The sequence below is a fragment of the Puma concolor genome, chromosome B2 (genome assembly GCF_028749965.1).
Source record: "Puma concolor isolate L17-30 chromosome B2, mPumCon1.1.hap2, whole genome shotgun sequence".
NCBI lineage: Eukaryota > Metazoa > Chordata > Mammalia > Carnivora > Felidae > Puma > Puma concolor.
Genome location: NC_141671.1, coordinates 46,165,830 through 46,192,678, shown reverse-complemented (window position 1 = coordinate 46,192,678; position 26,849 = coordinate 46,165,830). Strand labels below are relative to the sequence as shown.

At 36.5% G+C, this 26,849-nt stretch overlaps 1 protein-coding gene across 1 annotated transcript in view; it reads right to left on the bottom strand.

The window, feature by feature from the left end:
• Window positions 1-26,849, bottom strand: part of CD2AP (CD2 associated protein) — a 141,614-nt gene that overhangs the window by 48,732 nt on the left and 66,033 nt on the right. Inside the window, exons 5-8 of the mRNA XM_086707028.1 lie at window positions 24,063-24,183; window positions 4,870-5,057; window positions 2,463-2,541; window positions 1,972-2,066 (exon numbers count right to left, since the gene is read on the bottom strand). Of these exons, the coding sequence (XP_086563154.1) occupies window positions 1,972-2,066; window positions 2,463-2,541; window positions 4,870-5,057; window positions 24,063-24,183 (483 nt within the window). The remainder of the gene's footprint in view (window positions 1-1,971; window positions 2,067-2,462; window positions 2,542-4,869; window positions 5,058-24,062; window positions 24,184-26,849) is intronic.

Sequence of the window (26,849 nt, the reverse complement as noted above, 5' to 3'; positions counted from 1 at the left end):
TTCACAATGCAAAATATTATATAATATTAATACTAGGTGTTATCTTTAAATAAGAAAAAAGTTCACAACAAAATATAAAAATACTGAATTCCATTATTTTTACAAGAAAAAAAAAGGGTTGGGGAGCCTGGGTGGGTCAGTTGGTTGAACGTCTGACTGTGGCTCAGGTCATGATATCACAGTCTGTGGGCTCGAGCTCAGAGCCTGGAGCCTGCTTCAGATTCTATGTCTCCTTCCCACCCCTCCCCAACTCCCACTCACATTCTGTTTCTCTCTCTCAAAAATAAACATTAAAAAAAAAATTTTTTTTAAGAAAAAGAAAAAAAAAAGAGTTAAACAGATCATAAGGTCCTCCCTAAAAAGCAAATATTACCCATACATTACTTCTAGCAGTAGTTATAAAATTGGGATTTTTTTTTTTTAATGAGTCAAAAATTTTAGGGGCACCTGGGTGGCTCAGTTGGTTAAGCATCAACTTTGGCTCAGGTCATGATCTCGCGGCTTGTGAGTTCGAGTCTTGCATCGAGCTCTGTGCTGACAGCTCAGAGCCTGGAGCCTGCTTCAGATTCTGCGTGTCCCTCTCTCTCTGTCCCTCCCCACTCACGCTCGATGTCTCTCTCTCTCAAAAATGAATAAACTTTAAAAAATAAATAAAAAACAAATGAGTCAAATAATTTTAAAATTTGGTCTATGAGGATAAAAGGTTTTCAGCGAAGAGAAAGGACAAAGTGCTGAGAAGAGGGTGGACAGAGAATATGACTTTCTAACCTGTATCTTACTTAACATTCTTAACACTTTATATACCAAAACACAATCATATTATTCATTTCTCTAGAAATTAACAAGTTATTCTACAATTCCTTCTAAATACCACCTGGCCATGAGAAATAAGGTTCAACCAGTCCAAAACTGTATGGATATTAAAAATTACATATACTAAACCATCCGATAACAAAGTCAATTTAAGACAAGGGAAAATTTTTCAGAAATTGTGCTATACAGTCATTAACAAAAACTGTATTTTATTTATAGTTTTCTTCTATTACGGATAGTTACAGGGGCACCTGTGTGGCTGAGTCAGTTGAGCATCTGACTTCAGCTCAGGTCGTGATCAAGCGGTTTGTGAGTTTGAGCCCCACATCAGGCTCACTGCTGTCAGTGCAGAGCCCCCTCTCTCTGCCACTCCCTCGCTTGCACTCTCTCAAAAATAAAACAATAACAACAACAAAAAATAGTTAAAGGATTCTGCCCAGACCCAAATACTCCTGGGTTTTCTTTTTCTTTTTCCATAATTCATTCTAAGTTATAAAACTACTTAACTCTTTGAAATAGCTGCATCATTTTCCAAACACAGTATGGTCTCATAAATGTCTACAATATTGATGGAATTGTTTCCCTATTCATTTTTTTTTTAATTTTTAAAGTTTATTTTTGAGAGAAAGAGAGGGAGAGACAGTGTGGGTGTGAGGGAAGGGCAGAGAGAGAGAGAGAGGAAGAACATAATCCCAACCATGCTCCCCTGTTGTCAGTGTAGAGCCAGATGCAGAGCTCTATCTGATCCCATGAACCGTGAGATCATGACCTGAGCTGAAATCAAGAGTCAGACACTTAAAGACTGAGCCATCCAGGGGCCCCATTCTTTTTCTTGTTATATTATAAACGATACAAAAAGCATTAGATGCAAAAAAAATGTAATGGGGTAAACTAGGAAGTGAGAACAGAAACTTAGAGGAGCTGGGGCTAGAGAGAAAATATAACAGGATGGCAAAAGTAATCCCCAAAACATCAATTATTATACAAACAGACAATAAAAATCTACTCAAAAAAAACTTTCTGAGAATTTACCATGTGTCATGTTCTCAGGACACAGAAACAAGACAAAATCCCAGCTCCTCCAGAGCTTACATTGTACGGGGAAATAGAAGAATGAATAAATTAAATAATTCACCAAACACCTGACAAGTATCTTACCTTACTTATCAAGTGGATTATCTCTCCCTCTTTAAAAGAAAGCTCATCTTCATTAGTACCTTCATAGGCAAATAATGTTCTACAATATTCCTTAGCTAAAATAAAGAAAGTAAATAATGCAGATTAAATAAATTGGTTCTTTTAACAATACTTATTAAGCCTCTACTTTGTGTTAAAAAAAGTACACTAGAAGCTGTTAAAGAAAATTTAATAATGTCGGCCGACACTATATACTGAATTAAGTAACAATTTCATTAATTCATACTTTCAAATAGTTCCTAGTGCTAATATGTTCTAGGCGCTGGTTCTAACTGTAGGGAGATACATCAGTGAACAAAACACACTGAACTCTTTGACCCTGCAGTGCTTACCTCTAGTAGGATCTAATACTCTGATCAAGCAGTACAGTGTTGATATACAGTTTCAAAAAATCTAATAATACATTTGAGCATGCTTCTTTCCCAACATGAAAATTTTATTCAAAAATGTACCTTTAATTTTACTTTCCGTGTCTGTTTTTGTTATCTCCACACTCTGAGTTTTGGATCCTACTGACTGTATAATTAAGGGCTAGAAAAGAAAAGGACGGTATCAACTATTTTAAGTGAGAATTAAGATAACAGTATTAAACAAAATTTTCATTTGCAGTAAGCCAGCCTTCCCTAATGGTACTTATAGCCAGGTTAGTAATGTGACTGAAAAGACAGAGATAACAAAACTACTGAAATGATAGCTCAGAACTTCAAATTTTTAAAACTTCCTATCTTAAGAATAATACACATTCTGATACCCATAATACCCGTAAGTGTCACTTAATGTTAAACCTCCAAAATAAATAAAAATAATAGCACCTGAAAATGTACTGAGTAGGAACTCCTTAGCTAAACACTTTACATACCTTATAACTTAATCCTCTGAATAATCTGTATAAAGTAAGCATTATTATTCGTTCCTCTTACAGACTAGGAAGCAGTTAAGAAACCTGCCCACCGTAACAGTAATTTAGTAGTGGAGCCTGGATTTGAACCTAGGAAGTCTGACTCTAGAAAGTGGGCTTTTAAACCACAGCACTAAACTTCCCTAGGATGAGATAGAGAAAAAAAAAAAAAAAAGGTCTTTATACTTCATTGCTGCTATCTGAATGAAAACACCTAGGTAATGTTACAACCCTTACAACTATAGTCAGTAGAAAATTTTACATTGTAATTGACTAAAGTAAGTCCTTCATACTAGTGTTTTCCTTGACTTCTCTCCCCAGAAAGAACATTACTTTTGACCTTAGCTTTCATTAGTTAAAAATCTAAATATACTACTAACTTACCTATCACTGTGTGTTCTGTTTCTCTTTTAAGATACTCACTTTAATTTTTCACAAGTCTAACCATCATTTCTTCTAATCTGATATCAATCACCTACAAATATAGCAAATGTGCTCTCTATCAATTCCTGGATCAGTGATCAAAAGCAAGGCTTGCAAGGCTCTCAAATAGGGTGATATTTGAGAGGACTCTCACTAACAGTTACTCTTGAGTAGTGAACATTGTAAGTAGCAACTGAAAGAGTATTAGTGTAATCATTAACTAAATAAAATTATTCGTTATGAATCATAAGCTTTAAAGTTAGAAAGGAGCCCCAGATTATCTAATGTCCTTCATAATGCAAACAGTGCTTCTCCAGCATCCCTGGCTATTATATGGCTGGCTATACAGCACCATTCCAAAAACCACAAGAATTCCAATCTTTACCTTGAATCAAGGTATCAAAACCAAGAACCAATTAGGCCCCATAATCTTACTGCCAGACAGTCTCAGAGCTAGGAGAGGGTAGGGTAGAAAGTACAAGTTCTCTTTCCTGAACCCAAATCATTATTACATGAAAATATATGTAGCAAACTGGGAAAGAAAAAATATGTGGAAACTAACCATTTTAGAAGAAAACTTGAGAATATATTTCACCAACCAAATCAGTCTAATCAGTGAAATATAGCGGAACTAGGTAAGTAAATACTGAAATACTTTCAACTCTTAAAACTTAAATACAGACATACAACTGAGAACTAAAATGAAACAATGCCCTAACAGTCAACAGGAAAACCTCCTAACTGAAGTACTCAATCTGTACCCTCTAAGGTGTGAACCTCAAAAAACAGCCTTGAAATTCATGTTCTAAAAATTGTAGCTCTTTTCCCCCAAAACAAAACGTTATTAGTTTATTTCAAAATCTGTTACTAAAGGGGTGCCTGCATGGCTTGGTTAGAGGATCATACGGCTCTTGATGTCGGGGTTGTGAATTAAAACCCAACACCTGGTGGGAGATTACTCAAATAAATAAAACTTAAAAAAAAAAAATCTTTGAAACCTATTATTAGATGTTATAATTTATGGTACATTCATTTTGATTTATTTCATAATGCCATCAAAATGCTAATGAAAAACAAAGTTCTCCATACATTTAGAGGAGAAGCAAATTTCACCACTGCCAACAATCCAGAGGAGAGTTAAGTAGTGCCTAATTAACTTAATACCTCATTGTGAATCCATTTTAAAATGACCCATTTTAGGCCTATTTCAAATTTAAAGAAAAAGTATGTAATTTTAGCTTTAAAAGGCAAAAAACAAAACAAAACAAAAAAACTCCTGCCCTTTCCATTTTTACCTATGGTAACTAAAAACTTAGAAAAGTTGGTATTAATACCAATAAACATTCTCATTTTATAAGAATCAAACATAAACATTAATCAGTGTAATGCTGAAAACAGTTTCTCACAGTTGTCTCAATCATAACCAATTATTAGCAATCTCAAAAAAGGGTGTGTAACAGAGTTGCAAACTGACTTACACCTTAAAAAGTGCTTCATGAGAGAGTTAAGTAGAGTTAATCTAAGTTCACCATTATTACCTTTTCTGTTTTCTTTTCTTCTGCTTCACTGCCAGATGTTCTCGTCCTCAGTTTCACAGAGCCTTCTTTAAAAATGTCTCCAAATCCAATTCCTCGAATTTTCTTTGGCTGTGTGACTGATCCCAGTGCAGCCTCATTCCCACTGCCCAGAGACGCGGAGGGTGAGGTAGGCCCAGCAAAAACATTTTCTGAAAGAATAATTTGCTTTTGAAGAATGCAGAATTACAAAGATCGTGATATTTCCCTCCCATATTGTTTACATCCTATGCCTAATTAAAAATGATAAAATAAAGTTAAATGACAGATTACTAAAATATCCAAAAAAGTAAGATACGCTTATACTGCATTTTTTGGATACTGTTTAAGATGGTATCAGTTTTAGGTATATTCAATTAGTAAAATGCTAATTAAGAAATGTAGGGGGCGCCTGGGTGGCTCCGTTGGTTGAGCATCTGACTTCAGCTCAGGCAGTGAGCTCAAGCTTCAGCTGGAGAGTTTAAGCCCTGCACAGGTTCGCTGCTGTCAGGCTGTCAGCGTAAAGCCGGGTTCTGGTTCAGACCCTATGTCTCCCTCTCGGCCCCTCCCCCACTTGCACTCTCCTAAAAATAGACAAATAATTTTTAAAAAAAGATTAAATGCTTGATAGGATTCAGTATTTTGTGTGAAGACTTTTGATAATGAATTCAAATTTCTTCATATACTACTCAGACTTTGTATTACTTCTATTTGTTGAGAAGTTGTACTATTCAAGGAATTTGTACATCTAAGTTATCAAATTCATAAGTATATTTTTTCATTATCCCTTTAATGTCTGATCTGTGGTAACATTCACATCTGGTTATTAATCAGACAGTAATATTTTCTTTTTTCTTCAATCAGTCATTAGACCTTTATCAATTTTGTATCTTTTCAAAAAACTCAACTGTTGAACTTGATCTTCTTGAATGTTGGCTTGTTTTTTATTTCATAGTTTCTTGCTCTCATTTCCTGCTCCAAATTATTTCAGGTTTACTTTGCTCTTCTTTTATTGATTTCAGATAAAAACTTAGATCACGGACATTAGTTTTTTCTTTTCTAGTATTAGCATTGAAAGCAATAAATTTCTCCATAGGTGCTGTTTTACCTGCATTCCACAAATTTTGATTGTTTCCATTTTTTTCATTTGAAAAACCAGTTTTTTCCCTCACAATTTCTTCTTTGACCCACAGGTTACTTACAAATATTGTTTAGTTTCCAAGTAACTGAGGATTTCCCAAATATCTATTACTAAAATAATTCCATTGTATTCACAAAACCTACTTCATAGGACTTGAAATCTTTTAAGTTTTCTGAGACTTCTTTGATGCCCAAACATTAAGGGTGTATCTGGTAATATTCCATGTACTCTTCAAAGGAATGTGTATTCTCTTACCAGGTTAACTATCCATAAACATCAGTTAGATCCACTTATTTGATTATTCGAGTTTTCTACATCATCACTAATTTCTATCAATTAATGAGAAGCATGTTCAAATCTATGTGTGGATTTGCCTGTTTCAGTTCTGGCAGTCTCTGTCTCACGTACTTTGAAGTTCTGGTATTAGATTACACATATAGGGGTGCCTGGGTGGCTTAGTCAGTTAAGCATCTGACTCTTGATTTCAGCTCAGGTCACGATTTCACAGTTGTGAGATCGAGTCCCACATCAGGCTCTGCACTGAGTGTGGAACCTGCTTGGGATTCTCTCTCCCCCCACCTTTCCCTTCCCCTCCCCTGCTCCCTCTCAAAATAAATAAACATTTTTTTTTTTTTTAAATAATGCAGTTTTAGAATTGTTACATAATTTTTATGAATTGACTCTACCATTATGAAATGTTCCTTTTTATCCCTGGTAATATATTTTCTTCCTGAAATACACTTCGACATTAATGTAACCATTCTAGATTTCTTATGCTTTGCACTGAATTCCCTTTTTCTTCTTTCGTTTAACCACTACCTTAATATTTCAAGTGAGCTTCTGGTAGGAAGCATATTAAGCATATTATCCAGTCAACTGCCTTTTCAATTAGAGTTTTTAGAGAACTTAATTTTCATGTAATCACTGATGTCGTTTAAATCCATTATCTTGGGGCGCCTGGGTGGCGCGGTCGGTTAAGCGTCCGACTTCAGCCAGGTCACGATCTCACGGTCCGTGAGTTCGAGCCCTGCGTCGGGCTCTGGGCTGATGGCTCGGAGCCTGGAGCCTGTTTCCGATTCTGTGTCTCCCTCTCTCTCTGCCCCTCCCCCGTTCATGCTCTGTCTCTCTCTGTCCCAAAAATAAATAAACGTTGAAAAAAAAAAAAAATCCATTATCTTGCTATTTGTTTTCTATTTACCCAGTTGATCTTTGTTCCTTTCTCTCTCTTTTTGTTTTGGGTTGTTTTTTGCTTTAACAATAGACTTTTATTTTTTTCATTTTGGGAGTTTAGACGCCAGATCAGTGCTGGCATGTTGGGTTCTGGTGAGATCTCTCTTCCTGACTTACAGATGGCTGCCTTCTCACTGTGCCCTCATATGGCCTTTCCTCAGTATGTGCACATAGAGACAGTGGGCTCTGTTGTCTCTTTTTTTTTTTTTTTTTTTAATTTTTTTTTTTAACGTTTATTTATTTTTTTTGGGACAGAGAGAGACAGAGCATGAACGGGGGAGGGGCAGAGAGAGAGGGAGACACAGAATCGGAAACAGGCTCCAGGCTCCGAGCCATCAGCCCAGAGCCTGACGCGGGGCTCAAACTCACGGACCGCGAGATCTTGACCTGGCTGAAGTCGGACGCTTAACCGACTGCGCCACCCAGGCGCCCCTGTTGTCTCCTTTTTTATTAAGATATAACTGACATATAACACTATATTAGTTTTAGGTGTACAAATGATTCCATACATGTATGTATGTATGTGTGTGTGTGTGTGTGTGTGTAGTGAAACGATCACCAGTCTTAATTAACATCTATCACCATACAGTTATAAATTTTTTTTCTTATAACGAAAATTTTCAACATCTTCTCTCCTATGAATTTTCAAATATACAATTTTATTAACTACAGTCACCATACTCTGCATTGCATCCCCAGAACTTATTTTTATATATAATAAATTTATAAATTTATATATATATGTTTATATATAATTGGAAGTTTGTGCCTTTTGACCACCTTCACCCATTCTGCCCATCCTATACCCCTTGCTTCTGGCAACCACCAATGTTTTCTGTATCTCTAAGTTTAGTGCGTTTTTAGATTCTACATCTAAGTGAGATCATACAGTATGTGTCTTCATCTGTCTGACTTATTTCATTTGTAAGTCATCCATGACTTATTTCGCTTATAAGTTTTATCCATGTTGATGCAAACGGTAAGATTTCTTTATATTCTGTGGCTGAATAATATTCCATTGTGTATATATAACATTTTCTTTTTTTAATTTAATGTTGTAGGTTTTTTTTGTGTTTTTTTTTTTTTTATAGAGAGCACACACGAGAGTGTGTGCACAAGAGTGCGTAAGCAGGAGAGGAGTAGAGAAATTAGGAGAGAGAGACTTCCGAGATCAGCGCAGGGCTTGATCTCACAAACTGCAAGATCATGGCCAGAGGTGAAAACCGAGAGTCAGATGCTCAACTGACTGAGCCACCCAGGTGCCCCATAATACATTTTCTTTATCCATTATGTAAATAATGCTGTGATGAACACAAGGGTGCAGGTATCTTTTCAAGTTAGTGTATTACTCTTCTTTAGGTAAATGACCATAAGTGGGATTGCTGGATCACATGGTAGTTTTAAGTTTTTGAGGAACCTCCATACTGTCATAGTGCCTGTGCCAATTTACATTCCCACCAACAGTGCAGGTCGCTTCCCTTTTGTCCACATCGTCACAAACACTTCTGGTCTTTTTGATAACAGCCATATGAACAGGTGTGAGGTGATATTTCATTGTGGTTTCGGTTTGTACTCCTCTGAATATTAGTGATGTTGAGCATCTTTTCATGTATATATTGGGCATCTGTACATCATCTTTGAAAAAATACCTATTCAGATCCTCTGCCCATTTTTAATGGTTTTTAGTTGGATAAGCGCTCTCTCTCTCTCTCTCTCTCTCTCTCTCTATATATATATATACACATGTGTGTATATATATATATATATATATATATATATATATATATATGGAGATTAATGTCTTCTAAGATAAATGATTTGCAAATATTTTCTCCCATTCCATAAGCTGCCTTTTCATTCCGTTGATGGGTTCCTTTGCTGTGGAGAAGATTTTTAGACGGATGTAGTCCCATTTGTTCATTTTTGCTTTTGTTGCCTTTGCTTTTGGAGTCAAGTCCAAAAACTCATCTCCAAGACTGATGTCAAAGAGCTTACCACCTAGGTTTTCTTCTAGGTTTATGGTTTCAGGTATTTGTTGAAGTCCTTAATCCATTTTGAGCTGATTTTCGTGTCTTTTTTTTTTTTTTAAGTAATTTTTACCACTTCATTTTATTATTTATTAGCTATTCCTCATTGTTTTACTTTCTTAGGGGTTGCTCTAGCTTTATAATATGCCATCTTTAACCCAACAAAATCTACATTCAAATAACACTATACCACTTCACATACAATGGGCACATTTCCATTTCATCTCTTCTGTGTTTAGAACTACTATTGTCATACATACATACCTATATTTTACTTCTACATTATGTTTCCCATGATATATTATTTTGTTTTAAATAGTCAATTATCTTTTAAAGAAATTTAAAAATGGGAAACTTTTATGCTTATCCACATATTTACCTCTATTTTTGTCACTCTTCATTCTGCTTATATAGATACAAGTTCCCATCTAGTATCATTTTACTTTTTTCCTGGACAATTTGCTTTAATTCTTCTTAAGGATGCATTCTGCTGGTAATGGATTCTCTATTATTCTTTGGCTGAAAACTTTTTTTAAAACAGGTTCCACGCTTGCCCAGTGCACAGCCCAACACGGGGCTTGAACTCAGGACCCTGAGATCAAGACCTGAGCTGAGAGTAAGAGTAAGACACATAACTGACTGAGCCACCCCAGGTGTCCCAGGCTGAAAACTTTTTTACCTCACCTTTATTCTGAAGAGTATTTTCACAAAAATAGGATTCTAGGTTGACCACTTTTCTTCTTCCAACACTTCAAAGATCTCATTCCATTACCTTCCACCATACTTAGTTTCTGATGATTATCTGTGGATTTTTATCTTTTTTATTTTTAAGTTTATTTATTTTTAGAGAGAGAAAGAGAGAGCGGACTTGTGTGTGACACAGGGAGAGAGAGAATCCTAGGCAGGCTCCTTGCTGTCAGCGCAGAACCCAACACAGGGCTCTATCTCATGAACCGTGAGATCATAACCTTAGGGGAAATCAAAAGTTGGATGCTCAACCAACTGAGCCACCTTTCTGTGGATTTTTATCTTAATTCTTCTCTACTTGAAGTGGCTTTTTCCTCTAATTCCTGAAATTTTCCACTTCACTGTTTATTTTTAGCACTTAATTATGATGTGCTTTTACCAGCCCTGGATTGTATGGTCACCCTTTTTGAATTTGTGGATTTATAGTTTGCATCAAATTGGACATATTTTAATATCTTTCTTCAAATATTTTTCCTGACCACCTTCTCTCTCCTCTTTTTCTGTAACTCTAGCTATGTATGTTAGACTCTTTAAAATTATCCCAAGTTTTTTGCAGTCTTTATGCTCTTTGTGCTTCACTTGGGATGGAGTCTACTACTACATTCTCAAGTTCGATCATTTTTTTCTTCATGCTCTACTGGCAAAATTCCACAAGAAGGAATTCATTTCAGACATTGTGTATTTTGTCTCTAGTAGTCAGTTCCATTTGGTTCTTTTTTTATATCTTCTATTTCCCTCCTCATTAAGCTCACACTTTCGATTACCTCCTTGAGCATGCTGAGCATTTTTTTATAGTTATTTTAATATTCTTGTTGCCAACTCCACAATTTGTGGTCCACTTTCTATCAATCAATTTTTCCTCCAAATTGTCACATTTTGCTACTTCTTAGATATATAGCTGGTATTTCATTTTATTCAATGTCAGTGAGTGCTAGATCTTGTTCTAATCCTTTAAAAACCACTGGTTCTCAACCTGGGGTGCTTCTGTACCCCAAGAGATACGTAGCAGTGTCTGGAGACAATTTTAGTTATTATAGCTGAAGAGTGCAACTAATATTCAGCAGGTACAGATCAGAGATGTTTATAAACATTCTACAATACACTGAATAGACCCCAAAAGCAGAGCTATCCTGCCCAAACGTCATTAGGGACAAAGTTAAGAAACCCTATATTAAAGAAAACTGATCTTTTTCCAGCAAACAGGTAAGTATCTGCATACCAGTGTGAAGCTTTTTCAGGGTAGACCTAGAATAGCTGCTATTTGAAAACCCATCTACTCTCACTTCACCCTTCCACTGAGTTACCCATGTATTCAATGAAGTCTCTCAAAACCAAATGGAGAGAATTCAAAAATTTTTGACCTTGTTTAAGTTCTGGGAATTATTCATGTTAATCCCCAGTAATTACTACTCTTCACAAACTGTTCACGTCTAACCTCACGAGGCTGCACCCCATACAATGACAGATTGGTATTCAGCCAAATACTCAAGGTAACTCTGTAATCACATTGCTAGAGCACTTTCACTTTCACTTTCTCTCTCCCTCTCTCCAGGTAATCAGTTCCACAATTCTAACTATCTTGGCTTGGTTGAACTCTAATCTCTAACTCCTCAACAAAACTGACAACCTTCTGTTGAATTTCACTCTTCCTGCACTACAGTCCAAGTATTACCTCCTGGTAGAAATTCAGGACAATGATAGGGTTTTCCTTATTTGCCCTTTTCTCAAGTATCTCATTCCTGTGCTGCCTATACTCTGAAAATACTTGTTTTTGTTGTTGTTGTTGTTTTTGTTTTGTTTTGAGAGAGAGAGAGAGAGAGAGAGAGAGAGAGAGAAAGCACATGTGAAAAGGGAAGAGTGGCAGAGGGACAGGAGGTGGAGGGGGAGAGAGATGGGGGGGGGGAGAGAGCAGGGAAGGAGAATCTTAAGCAGGTTCCATGCTCAGGACTAAGCCCAATGCGGGGCTCAATCTCATGACCTTGGAATCATGACCTAAGCCGAAATCAAGAGTTGGATGCTCAACCAACTGAGCCATCCAGGCGCCCCTGAAAGTACTTGTTTTCAATAATTTGTTCAATTTCCCAGTTTTTAAGGTGGGAAAGTAATTCCACACTGTCTTACTCCCTCACTGCTAGAACTGTGGTCTAAATATTGTAATATACAGCTTCAATAACCAGCCTATCAGACAAAACAATATTCAGACAGAATAGTATGAGGTACCTACTGAGAGGCCTTTTATTTTTATTTTTATTTTTTTTTTCAACGTTTATTTATTTTTGGGACAGAGAGAGACAGAGCATGAATGGGGGAGGGGCAGAGAGAGAGGGAGACACAGAATCGGAAACAGGCTCCAGGCTCCGAGCCATCAGCCCACAGCCTGACGCGGGGCTCGAACTCACGGACCGCGAGATCGTGACCTGGCTGAAGTCGGACGCCCAACCGACTGCGCCACCCAGGCGCCCCCTGAGAGGCCTTTTAAAGTGAAACAATCTATGGTATTAATAAACCATACTCTGACAAATGCAACTTCATCAAATGATTTTAAGGTGCAATTTCCAGTTTTTAGAATTATGACCAAAAGTGAAAATTTTCTTTTAGATTTGGTGACTGTAAACTTTACTGGAGTCCTTAAAGCGTATCATTAAAATAAATGCCTAGATATTAAAAGTATCTAGTACTAATAGATAGGCTGATTGCTTTCACCTCATTGAAGACTGTCAAAACTACTATATTATTAAATCAATGGTTGGAAGGCAGTATAGTATAGTGATAAAGCACATGAACTTTAGAGTCAAACCTTTTTTTTTTTTTTTAATGTTTATTTATTTTTGAGAGACACAGACAGAGCATGAACGGAGGAGGGTCAGAGAGAGGGAGACACAGAATCTGAAGCAGGCTCCAGGCTCCGAGCTGTCAGCACAGAGCCCGATGTGGGGCTCGAACTCACGACCGTGAGATCATGACCTGAGCCGAAGTCAGATGTTTAACCTAATGAGTCACCCAGAAGCCCCACAGAGTCAAACCTGCCTAATTCATATCACCTCCTCTACTATATGTGCCCAGTGTCTTCACCTGTAAAACAAGACTCTTCATAAGACTGCTATGAGGATTAAACTGATTCCTATAAAGTGCTCGACAGTGTCTGGCTCAGTGGCTCTTATTTTTAATGAGTTTAAAGATGTATTACTGAGCACCATTCAAGTTAAGAGACAACATGATAACACAGAACAAAACACAAAAGGGAAAACATCTTAAACACAACAAGGAAGAATGGGAGGAGAAGGGGAGAGGAGAAAGGAAGAAAGGTATATGGAGAAGGGGGTTGGGTGTGAACAGGAGGTTTTATAATCGGAGAAAACAGAAATCTTACCAAATGCCTGTATACTTCATCTGTCAGACTGTCCTTGAATTGCTAAGCTTGTAGAAAAATTGTATCTACATTTCATGTGTGCCACTGTCAGAAAACGTAACAAGCAAGTAAGTCTTCCTATTAAGCCTAAAACTCTCTCTTCCTTTTGTATTAAATCTCTATAGCAAAAGCCACTTAATGGCTTACACCTCCAAATAAAGTGACTTAAAATAACCAAAGTCCTAAAATATAATTGTTGGGGGAAAAAAAGGAATCTTTATGTGAGCTGTACTGAGTGCTAAAGAAAAGTAAAACAAAGTAGAAACTTGATGAAAATACAAAGCATTTGATAGAAGCAATCCAAGTTCACTTTTTTTTTTTTTTTTAGAGAGAGAGCATGTGAATGGGGAAGAGGGACAGAGGGAGAGAGGCAGAATCTTAGGCAGCCACCACACCCAGCATGGAGCCTGACATGGGGCTCAATCCCACAACCCTGAGATCATGACCTACAGAGAAATCAAGAGTTAGACGCTAAACTGACAGAGTCACCCGGGTCCCCCGGCTCACTATTACACATTAAATGGGGAACTAATGTAGAGTATCTTAAAGTAAAACACGTAAACCAAGTAGGACTTAGAATCTAAAGTTGCTAGCATAAATTTCCCCTCTTTTCACTCCAAAGAATATCTTTCAGCATTATTCAAAGATTTTGAAAATAATCCTACATTTCCTAAGAAAATGTTGTATGTGTTTTAAATAGTTAAAATCTGTATTCTTTAGTTCCTAAAGAGAATCTTCAGAAACAGCATCTGGCTATACAAAGACTCACAATGTATTACCAGTAAAAGTATCAAAGCCCCATAACAATTTTCCTTACAAAGCTGTTCACTGGGAGTTGTTCAAGGTGAATGCCAATGTGGGAATACAAACACCAAAGTAAGTGTGCACCACCTTAAACCCTGCAGGCCAAGCTGCAGACCACCAAATTTCCCTCCACCACCTTTGGCACTTCCAGCATATACCCCATTCCACAAGCATCCCGTGCACTAGCAACAAGCACTATCTTCTTTTCCAGAGCCCAAATAATCAAATGAAACCTCTGCTGACTCCTTCTAAGAGAATGAACCCTCCCTACCCATAAGAAATCAGAACTTCTAAAGAACAACCCATCAGGGTTTCTTAACCATTTCGTGTCATGCGTGCATCTAGTAGCCCAAACCCAGAGGAATGTGTGGCTCAAAACATTGAACTGGGAGGACCCTTTTAGTTTCCTCAAAATTCTGACCTCTCATTTTTAGCATCTCTCCTCTTTCATAGAAAAAAAAACAAAAAACAAAAAAACTCAGACATCTCTCCTTCAGTTTCCCGGCACTAACGCTGGTGTCTCTCCAATCAATTGAGACTAATCATGATACCTATGGTGAGAATCTCACTTCCTCTACCTTCTGGGCAAATCCTTTTCTGGTGATCAATCCCATTCTTCTGAATTTGCATCTTCAACTCCTCCCTCTCCACTTGTTCTTTGCCACTGAATATATGTTGTTCTCAACTGCTGCACTGCTTTATACTTACTCTCTCCACTGCTTCCCCACCCAATCATCTGTCTTTACTGCCCTTAGGCAGGTCATGAATGATCTCTTTGTCCCTAAATCCAAGATTACATTTTATTTATCTTACTTATCTTACTTAACCTCACAAGCAGCATCAGACAATACTGCCTATGTCCTCCCTGAAAAACTCTCCCCTTGACTACTGCACACTCATGGGTTTCCTCCTGGCTCTCTCTCTCTCTCTCTCTGTGCCTTCTTGGTCTTCTTTTTAGTAATTCTATCTCAACTAATACCATGAATGTTGCTATATAGGATTCGATCCAAGGCTCTTTTCTTCACTCTAGACAGTCTCTCTAGGTGATCTCATCTAACTCCAAAGCTTCTGCAAAGGCTGTGCAACAGGAATGTTCCTTACATCTTTAAAACTCTAAGGAGACCAACATGAACAAAGGGGCGAGTTAAACAGGAGACAAAGAGAGGTAGGGGGAGGCATATGTAGATGCCCAGTCACATTTGTAGCCAATTTAAAAAGACTCTGGCTTTACTTTAAGTAAAATATGTACCTACTAGAGGGTGAGCACATTAACATTCAGGAGGCAGGTAACAGCAAGTAACAGCCTACTGCAATTGTACAGCAAAAAATAACTTATACCAGAGTAGGAGCAGTATTTAGCAGGTGACAAAATCAGCTAATGAATGTGAGATTAAAAGAGTTAAAGATGAATCCAGCTCTTTGGTTTAAATAAAAGAAAAATGGAGTTGCCATTAATTCAGATGAGGAAGACAGTATAGATCAAATTTAGGTGCAAGGAAAAGAAGAAATGATCACTTTGACCAACTTAAGTTTGAGATGCCTATTAGACATCTAAAGGGAGATTTTTATAGGCTTAGGGCAGGGAGGAGACTCACACACAGTAGAAAATACCAGAAGCTATAGTCACTGGCTTTATAGAATAAGGGGGGATACTGAAATCAAGTCCTACTTAGCAAATTAAGTGGAATGTAAAAGATTACAAAGGACATCTAACAAAAATGGTTAAGTATATTTGACAAAATGAAAAAGGAGTCATTTCATTTTATAAAAATGGAAACATAACACTTCCATAGAGAAGCAAAGCTTTTCCTGAAATTGATTATCAGAAGACACTTATCTTGAGACTTTATAAAGAAATCACCAAGTAATAGAATAGATTATAAACTTACCACATCCCTATAAAAAATGTAACAGTGACTTTCTTATATCTTTTATTCTACAGTTCTTCAATGAAAACTGAGGACATAAAAATAAAGTGCCCATGACCTGCCTACACTGTCTTGAGTCAGGGTTATCTTCTTAACATTAATAGCTGGAGTTCAACTGGCCAAACCAAGAAGACCATCCCATATATTTTAGTTTATTAAAGAGAACAGCTTTACTAAATGTAAAGGGGTATAAGGAGAAACCACATAAACTAATCAAATGTGCTGGATATGGCTTTTCAATACTATAAGCAAAAAATAACATTTTGTAATGTAGAGTCAACTATAATTCTTATAACAGCTACTATAAACACAACATACATACCAAATAAGTAAAACAATAAAAAGACTGTAATAATACCAATTACAGAGTACATTACATTTCGTTAGGACATAGGAATAGTGGATCAATTCTTCTAATCATAATGCATAAGATGGAACTCTTAAATCAGAACTTAAAAGAACTATATTCTTTTATCACTAGAGGTTTCTAAAGTCCTTACAAAGCACACACTCCTTGGCATTCAAATCAATATGCAAAAACTTTCTGCCCTAAAAGTTAGAGTTTTTTAAAAAATGGAATTATAGTGTACTTCAACCACTGACTTGCCACCCCATAATCACAAAGCTCCACATTTAGAATGTGATGTTATTTTAAAGGGGTTAAGCAAGCAAGGAAGTACATTTTTAGCAGATAAAATTCTGCAAAGTTACTAAAATTCAAACAAGGCTGAATAGTGCAAGAAAGTACCCAAAGTACTTATAAAAAATTATAAATACAAAATATAAAATATAATAAAAATTTAAATTGTCCATCTTTTGCTGGTGGCCCTATATGGACGTAAACTTTTGTACATATTTTAAGGGCTGAGTTTCCATGGCATCATACACATCATTTCACCATAAGCTTTAATTTGTAACAAGTTTTAATGTTAAAAATAAATATCAGAAAATCCAGTTACCTATGAAACATAAGAAACAATAACACACATAAGAAGTAATTCAGGGGATAGTGTTAAGTAACAACTGTACCACTAAATTTAAGCCAGATGTTTTCAGTATTTGTTTGTTCTCTAATGGTTTTTACACATCCTTAAAACATAAGTCCTGACTTTAGAATACCAAGTATTCTTAAATAAGTGTAACATAAAATATCTGTTTTCTATGACTCTTCTATATCTTCCTATCTCATTGACTTTCTATCTTTCAATGTAATCAACATCTGCACTGAAACAGATTTCAGCGTCCCAACCCCACTGCACTCCAACTCCTAGCAATAAAAACTGCTCTGCTTAACACAACTTTATCAGGTCACTATTCAAATACAATTGACTCCACATTTAAAAAAATTTTTTTGAATGTTTATTTATTTTTGAAAGAGACAGAGTGCGCATGAGCAGGGGAGGGTCAGAAAGAGAGGGAGACACAGAATCCAAAGCAGGCTCCAGGCTCTGAGCTGTCAGCACACAGCCTGATGTGGGGCTCGAACTTACAAGTCGTGAGATCATGACCTGAGCCGAAGTCGGACGCTCAACCGCCTGATCCCACCCAGGTGTCCCACGGACTCCACATTTTTTTAAACAGGCAAATTAAAGGAAAGAATGAGGTAAAGAAGTAAAAATAAAACAGTGTGGTAAGAAAAGTACTAACATCCATTATGCTTCAAAAGTTGCCGGGTACTATGCCAAGTTTTCTCTATACACATAATCTGAAAAATGAGGACATGCTTAAATGAGGTACTGATTAAATAAAGGACATTAGACAGACATTGACCAAAAGACAAGTTTTTAAAGGATTCAATTATTTGTTGCTTCAATTCATACAGTTTAGAGTACAGCCTTAGAGAAATTTAGAATCTTAAAAAGTTCATTGTAAAGTTAAGGAGAAAAAATACATCCAAAGAACACTTAGAAATGGGAGGCAACCTAAAAATGGAAATTTGCACCTTTCACAAGGCTACTGGCCATCACCATTTCGTACTAAATACCCATGAAGTTAGTGTTCTTTTCATTAATTTTTTATTACGTGTACAAAGCTAAAAAGTACACTTCAACACCTTTAAAAGCCCGATGAGTCTTTGTTTTTAGTTTATTTACTTTTTGAGAGAGACAGACAGAGACAGAGAGAGAGAGAGAGAGAGAGAGAGAGAGAGAGAGAGAGAATCCCAAGCAGGCTTCACACTGTCAATGCAGAGTCCAATGCAAAGCTCGAACCCACAAACGGTGAGATCATGACCTGAGCCGAAATCAAGAGTTGGACGCTTAACCGACTGAGCCACTCAGGCACCCCAAAAGGCAATGAGTATTAAATAAGGGATTCTAAAAAGATAATCAATGATAGCATATGTGGCGGATTGTATTCTTATTTACATTTGGCGTCTCAGCTTGTAGAAAAATTTATATATCCCTGCTCTGTTTGACTTAGACATGACCATGGCTGTCCAATACAGTATTAGTGGAAGCAATATGTGTAAATTTGGAGCAGAAGCTTTAAAAGCCATGCTCCTTTTTCCCTGCCTTTGCAAGCATTAAGCCATATGTCAAAGAGCAGACTCCATCAGTTTAAGTCCCTACATAACTATGTCTTTAAGCCTCCATGATTTTTAGGTTGTTTTCACTGCAGCATATTCTGAAAAACATATTATGCTACAGTTTATTTAAGAAAGAGGGGAATAGACAAATACATGTTTTCCTGTGTACCTGCATAAACACACACTGGGAGGATACCAAGAAAGTACAAATGCTTGCTATACGGAGCAGATGAGAAAAACCAGGTGGATGGAGACAAGTATCATAATGCACTTTTTTTTTTTTTTTTAAAGAACATATAGGGGAGTGTGGGTGGTTCATTCAGTGAAGCATCCAACTTCAGCTCAGGTCATTATCTCGCGGTTCATGGGTTCAAGCCCCACACTGGGCTCTCTGCTGTCAGCACAAAGCCTGCTTCAGATCCTCTGTCCCCAGCCCCCTCTCTGTCCCAACCCACTTATGCATGCATACTCTCTCTCAAAAATAAAAATTTTTAAAAGAAAAAGGTTTTTATATTATAATGTACATTTTTATGTACTAATTTTTGATATTTTTTTTCTATTTTTGAGAGAGAGAGTGCACAGGGAGGAGCAGAGAGAAGAGGGGGACAGAGGATCCAAAGCAGGACCTGCACTGAGAGCAGAAGAGCCCAATGTGGGGCCTGAACTCACGAACCATGAGATCATGACCTGAGCTGAAGACAGACACTCAACTGGCTGAGTCACCCAGATGCCCTTATATACTAATTTTTGAACCAAGAGAATATATCATCTAGCCATATATATGTGTGTGTGTGTGTGTGTGTGTGTGTGTGTGTGTGTGTGTGTATACGTATGTGTGTATATGTGAACTATGTACCACATGAATAGGTAAAATTTTATTCATATCATTATATGTATACTTTCCAGAGAGTGTACAGCTTTCATGTGCTTCTCAAAAGTGAACCAAGAAACATGAAGAAAGCAATACTCTTGCCTAGAGGCAATAATCACCCTCAAATGCTGACTGATCAACCCCTGATTTTAAAAGCACAGCGCTCTATGCAAGTAGGCTAACCAACTGTAGCAGAGATTCATCTACTTTCCCTAGAAAAAAACAGTACCATTATCTTCTGTTCCGGAAAACAGATGACATCATCAACTGGAATGAGGGCTACCTGCTCCATATATAAATTATGGAGTTTTATTTATACTATTTTTCCTCAAAGGGCTGGCACTATAAAAAGGCACATAAGTGACATGAGATAAAATATAATACTCTGGAGTAAAAATTAAACAGCTCATAAGCTATTCACTTTTTGGACCCTTCTAATAGTCTCTGCCCATAAATAGCTGCCTATAAATAGCTGACAGCTTGGGGCGCCTGGGTGGCTCAGTCGGTTAAGCGTCCGACTTCAGCTCAGGTCACGATCTCACGGTCCATGGGTTCGAGCCCCGCGTCGGGCTCTGGGCTGATGGCTCAGAGCCTGGAGCCTGCTTCCAATTCTGTGTCTCCCTCTCTCTCTGCCACTCCCCCGTTCATGCTCTGTCTCTCTCTGTCCCAAAAATAAATAAACGTTGAAAAAAAAAAAAAATTTAAAAAAAAAAAAAAAAAAAAAAGAACTAACTTACTTTGAGATTTGCAGACCACTGACCTTGAGGAGTGAAGGGACCAGAATATAAGGCCTAACTACATTCAAAAACAACTGCTGCTGCTGCCAGCAAGTCTGTTCAGGGTCATGTCCACATATGACTATACTGCCTGGGCACCTGCTTCTCCTGCAGGTTGCACCCCCGCCCCTCACTTTTTTCCATGCCTTCCCCTTTAAAACTGTCCAGCTTTGCCTGGATGGGGAAGATGGTCTTTGAGACATTAATCCACCACCATCTTCCCAGGTTGCCAACTTCCTGAAAAAGCAACCTTTCCTTTCCCACCATCACTTGTCTCCTGAGTATTAATTTTCGAGCAGCGATCAACCAAAGCAGAGTTTGAACGGATCCTCTGTCCAGTAACATCTTCAACAAATACTGCTAGGAAAATTAGATACCCACATACAAAAGAATGAAGTTGGACCTTTGTCTGAAAACCATACACAAAAATTTACTCAAAATTGGTTAATGACCTAAACGTAAAACCAAAACCTATAAAATTCCTAGAAGAAAATACAGGGGGAAAGTTTCATAACACTGGATTTGGCAATGACTTCTTAAATATGATACCAAAAGCACAAGCAACAAAAGAAAAAACAGACTACCTACATTAAACTTAAAAACTTTTCTACAACAAAGAAAATAGTCAACAGAATGGGAGAAAATAACTGTACATCATATATCTGATAAAGAATTAATGTCCATAATAAAGAATTCCTACAACTATAAAAAATAATAATAATAACCTGATTAAAAAACAGACAAGGGGGGCGCCTGGGTGGCTCAGTCGGTTAAGCGGCTGACTTCGGCTCAGGTCACGATCTCATAGTCTGTGAGTTCGAGCCCCGCGTCGGGCTCTGTGCTGACCGCTCAGAGCCTGGAGCCTGTTTCAGATTCTGTGTCTCCCTCTCTCTCTGACCCTCCCCTGTTCATGCTCTGTCTTTCTCTGTCTCAAAAATAAATAAACGTTAAAAAAAAAAAAACGCACAAGGAACTTGAACAGATACTTCTCCAAAGATGATACACAATGGTCGGCAAGCATATAAAGATACTCAACATCAGTAATCATCAGAGAAAAGCAAATCAAACTCACAATGAGATAACATCTCATACCCGTTAGGATAGCTAATATCAAAAAACAGAAAGTGTTGCTAAGGATATGGACAGATTAGAACCCTTTACACTGTTGGTGGAAGTGTAAAATGGGGCAAACACTATAGAAAATTATATTTAGCACTTCTTTAAGAGATTAAAGAAAGAACTATATATAATCCAGCAATCCCACTTCTGGGTATGTATCTGAATTGAAAACAGGTCTCAAATATCTGTATGCCCATGTTTTAGCAGCATTATTCACAACTGCCAAGAGGTGGAAACAATTCACACATCCATGAATGGATGAACAGCTACACAAAATGCAGTACATACATACAACAGAATATTATTCAACAAATGAACTTTATGCTAAAAAATGATCAAAATGATAAGTTCCATATGTTTTTTACAACAACCATTTTTCAAAAAAAAAAAAAAGTCCATATAGAGGAAAACAAGGGCAAGAATGATTAGAAGGAAAAACACAGAAGTTTAGGACATAACATCTTCTAAAAAAGTTGCAGTCAGAGCTACATATTATATTTGCTTTTGTTGTTGTTTTAAGACAGTACACAAGCAGGACAGGGGCAGAGAGAAGAGGAGGGAGGAAGAAAATTTTAAGCAGGCTCCACCCCCAGGGCAAAGCCTGGCTCAGGATACAACACTGGGCTCAATGTCATGACCTGAGCTGAAATCAAGAGTCAAACCTTTAATCAAATGAGCTACCCAGGCACCCCCAAGCTGCATATTTTATTTCTAATATTTCCTGGAACATTTCTGAGAAGATGAAAACCTACAAAGTAAGTGACAAACAATATATTCCGTTTAGAACTATATTTCACTAGTACCTCTTATACTCAGATCATTTTACTCCAGACTAAAATGTACTAAAATTTGAGTTCATATCTTGTCTCATCGCCCAGAGGCCTGGACCTTAAGCTTCTGGACTGCAGAGGGGATTCTGTGCCCTCACAAAACCAAACTAGCACTTAGCACACAAGAAGCTTAAGAAACATTCACTGATTAAACTGGCCTCTACCGCTTCCTAAGGTCATATATTTTATTCTAAAAGTAAGATTAGAGTTAAAACTACTACTGATTTTTTTGAAAAAATTTTAATGTTTATTTGTGAGAAAGAGAGAGAGACAAGAGTACAAGCGGGGAAGCTGCAAAGAGAGGGAGACACAGAATCCAAAGCAGGCTCCAGGCTCTGAGCTGTCAGCACAGAGCCCAACGTGGGGCTTGAACTCATGGACCGTGAGATCATGACCTGAGCCAAAGTCCGATGTCTAACTGATGGAGGCACCCAGGCACTCCTATTAAAACTGAACAGAAATAAAAGTTCTTTAGAGAAGAATGTCAAGTAATAAACAAAGATGGGATGGTGGAGTTAGAAAATCATCATTTTGCAACTATCGAAGTAATAACTAATTCAGGCAAAATTTATCCATGGATACTTAAACTGTTGGGAGAAGTTTGATGAGGAAACAGGATATTTACAAAGTCTCCAAGTATCTCCCCACAAGACACTTACCAATTATAAAGGGAAAAAAAGTACATTTACTGGCAACACAATTTGAACCAAGGAATCAAATTTCACATCACCAAAAATAAAGCACACAGACATCATGTGCCTTCTGATACAATGCAATGAGATAGCATCATTTTGTAATTCTGTCAATAAAATACACCCTAAAACTAATAATGAGGAATCCGGAGAAAAGCCCAAACTGGGATCTACTATATAAAATATCCAGCTTAAACTCTCAAAATCATCAAGAAAAAAGTAGAGAAAAGCTGGGAAACAATACTCAAGAAAGAAACTTGAGAAACAAATTCCCTCCATGCTTTTCCAGAAATAGGAGAAAAAAATAGTTATATAAAGCATTACTAGAATTAAATCTGTATATGAACTATGGATTAAATGATATTGTCAAATTGAATACTGTCAATATTTAATGTCTTAATTTTGATAAGTATATTAAACCTCACTACATATACTGTTCCATACAGAAAAAGAGCTACTTATCCCTGCATTACCACTTATGAATTTAATTTCTCTTAAAAAAAAAAAAAACTAATTCCACAGCAATTCTTAAAAATAAAAATAATAAAAATAATTTAAATTTAGCTTGGGATAAAATGCTCTTGATCATAGCTTTACATGGTGAGCAAATTTAAGATAAATTTGCAGGTGAGTCTATAAATGACGGCAATCACAAAATAATTAAATGACATTCTGGCTGCACAAAAAAATGTAATTATCTCAATATGGAAAAACACAAAAGCAAGTTTTTTTTTCAATTCCTAAAATCTCTGAAGTAGGCCATTTGCAAACTCAAATCAAAACACTGTATCAGTACATCTTAAGTGGGAAGAAATCAGAAAACATAAGGACTATCAATTCATAATCAGGGTACTAAACATTTAGTTTGGGTTGAAACAAACATCAGAGAAGGAAAAATATGAAAGTATTTGCCTAGGAATTTAGTTCATTTTAAGTCCCTGTCATAAGCTGCTTCATAAAAGTAGAAAAACTGAAGCTCAGAGTTCAACACAAGAACAGAGTTTCAAATAATACAGAATAAACACTAGATCATATATAATTTTATTTAAATCTATTCAAAATTTTTAAACAATCTACCTGAATCCTCCTGGGCTTCATGAGTTTCACCATCATCTGTTACCTCTAATTCTTTCACAAAATTTGAGGGAAACAGTCCCAACTTGTTGTTCAGGGTTCCACTCCACCATCCTTCTTCTACCTGAAAGAGTTCACAACTCAAAAATGATAAAAATTTCCCACTGTGGGAAAATTAAGCCACATAAGTGAGCACAAAGTTAATGACGCAAAATAATCCCTTTAAATCTGTTAAGGAAATACAATGGGGAAAATATATTTTTAGTAAATTAAATCTAAATGGATTAGATTGATCATATATAGGATTAGTCATATCGGTAGTATTTTACAACATTTACAACAAGAATTTGTAATCAAGTGCAATGTATGACATAAATAATTGTTATGAAAATATCAGATAACCAAGAATAAGGTATTAATAGCAGGAAGTAGATAGCTCTCTCCTGGAATGTCACTTCTTTTAAACCCAACTAAGTCTCAATTTGTAATCATTTCAATATTTATAATCTATTTCATATATTATTTAAGTACATGAAGATTTTTTATTTGGGAAAAGCTTGATGAATATAATTTCCCTTTGAAGTGACTCTTAACCCAAGTAAGAAAAGAATCACTTATTTTTAAAATCCAGATACTAGGCTCTTCAAAACATTCCCCCCCACCTCAACCAGAAATATCTTCCGGAACCAAACTCTTTAGAAAAATATTTACATTCACTAATCACAAGGTTACTCAGTTTCATGAAGTTATTTAATAATATTTAATAACTGCTTTAAAATGTAGAACTTCTAAAAAAAAATTTAAGAGTAAACTATTCATTCTAAAAATTCACTTAACAGCAGTACATGAAATATCATAGGTAGAAAAGGCTCTTTATTCTGTTTAAAATATGTTTTAAGTGTTTTTCACCTCAGAATTACAAAGCAAACTTTAATAAGGTATTCATCCAGCAGGCACTCACTAGGTATAACACCTTGGTGTTAACTACTAGGGAAAGACTGGTATTTGCGTATGAGAAATCCCTGCCCTTGAGTGAAATAACCTAAAGAAAACAAACACTAAGCAGGTAGTTACAATACAATGCGTGCTGTAACAAAACTATGAACAAAATGCTGAAAAAGCACAAGAGAAAGGCTTAAAATAGTTTTTAAAAGGCTCCCCTAAAATGAAATGACAAAAGAGCTAGACATTAAAGGCTGAGTAAGAGTTTTCTAGGTACAAAGCAAATGAAAAATACAGTGACATAAAAATAAAGGACTTATTTCTAGACTATATACAGCTGAGATACAAGATGGCTAGAATACAAGCTGTCTGAGGAAGAAATGGAAGGCGGTTACGAGTGAAGAGTTCAGAATTTTTTTTAGTAGATTTAAAGAGACTCCAAAGTTTTGAGAGTTCTTCAAACCATGGTGATGGAGATATATAGACCAAATGGCAACTAAGAGAGAAGCATCAGAAAACGTATTATCTACACCTGCAATCACAAATTGGCAGCAAGGGAGTAGTTACGGTAAATAACCTTATAATTCCCATAAATTAAGGAATTCTCAAAAGGCAGGATAGCACAGCAATGAAGAATAGTAAGATTCTGCTCTGCTGCATGCTGTGTGTATGGGCATGGGCAAAAATAGCTGAAACAAGATCTCCTAGCCTGCATGCTCATCAACAAGGTAATCGGGACACCCCTCCACCAAGAAGTGGTGGTCTTTGTCCCCACCGCCTTCAATCTTGCTGACTTCTGACATGTTTGTAGCCAAAAGAATAGGGTGAAAGTGACACTACCACTTCCAAGGTCTGATTATAAAAGGTCTCTAAAGGAAGTAACATAGTAACAAAATTAGGTTACGAAAGATCATTAAAACAAGTAACAGCACTTTTAATTTATACACTGTATTTACTGCCATAGAATTTGTATGTATGAATAAAAATCAAAACATGTAGGCATTCTAAAATGTTTATTTTTATTCTTAGCTACTTTGATTACATCAATCTTTAGCTTAAAATTCAACATGTTCACTGAAATACTTACACTCAGAGCCCTGAAATGCCATGCAATAAGTCCAAGTATCCTAAGGCCCCAATACAGTGAGAAAGCCAAGCCAAATGGAGAAGCTACATAATGGCTCTCCAGAGGCAGTCTTCAAGTCTTCTAGGTACCAATCACATTAGTAAAGAAGCCTTCCTAACATTCTACCAGCACCTAAACTTTGAGTCTTTCGACTTGAAGCCCCCACACATCATGGAACACAGACAAGCCATCCCAGCTGTGCCTTATATGAATTCTTGACTCACATAATATCCATGACCTAATAAAACAGTTGTTCTTTGCTACAAACTTCAGGATAGCATGATATGCATCAAAAGTAACTAGAACAGTTAATCACTTATCTTCTATGACTCAAACTCTTCATATATAAAGTAGAAATAAAAATTCCTGTCTCCTCAGGCTGTTAAGAAATTTAAAGAAAATAATAAATGTGAAACACTTAGCATAATGCTTCAGACACATAGGTTCAATAAAAATTATTATTGCCACCTGATAGAAATAAAACAGAATTGTCTTTTGTATAAATACATTGGAATTTAATATAAACATTAAGGGATAAGTTACATGATATTATGATATAAAATCAATCCTTATACATGATATACATGACTATACATGATATCAAAAGATACACTTTGAAAATGGGATCTTCAGCTGCCAAATAAAACTCTTAATATTCCTTTAATATTCCTTTAATTCCTTTAATATCCCTTGGTTAACATCTGAATATGATAATTCAAATA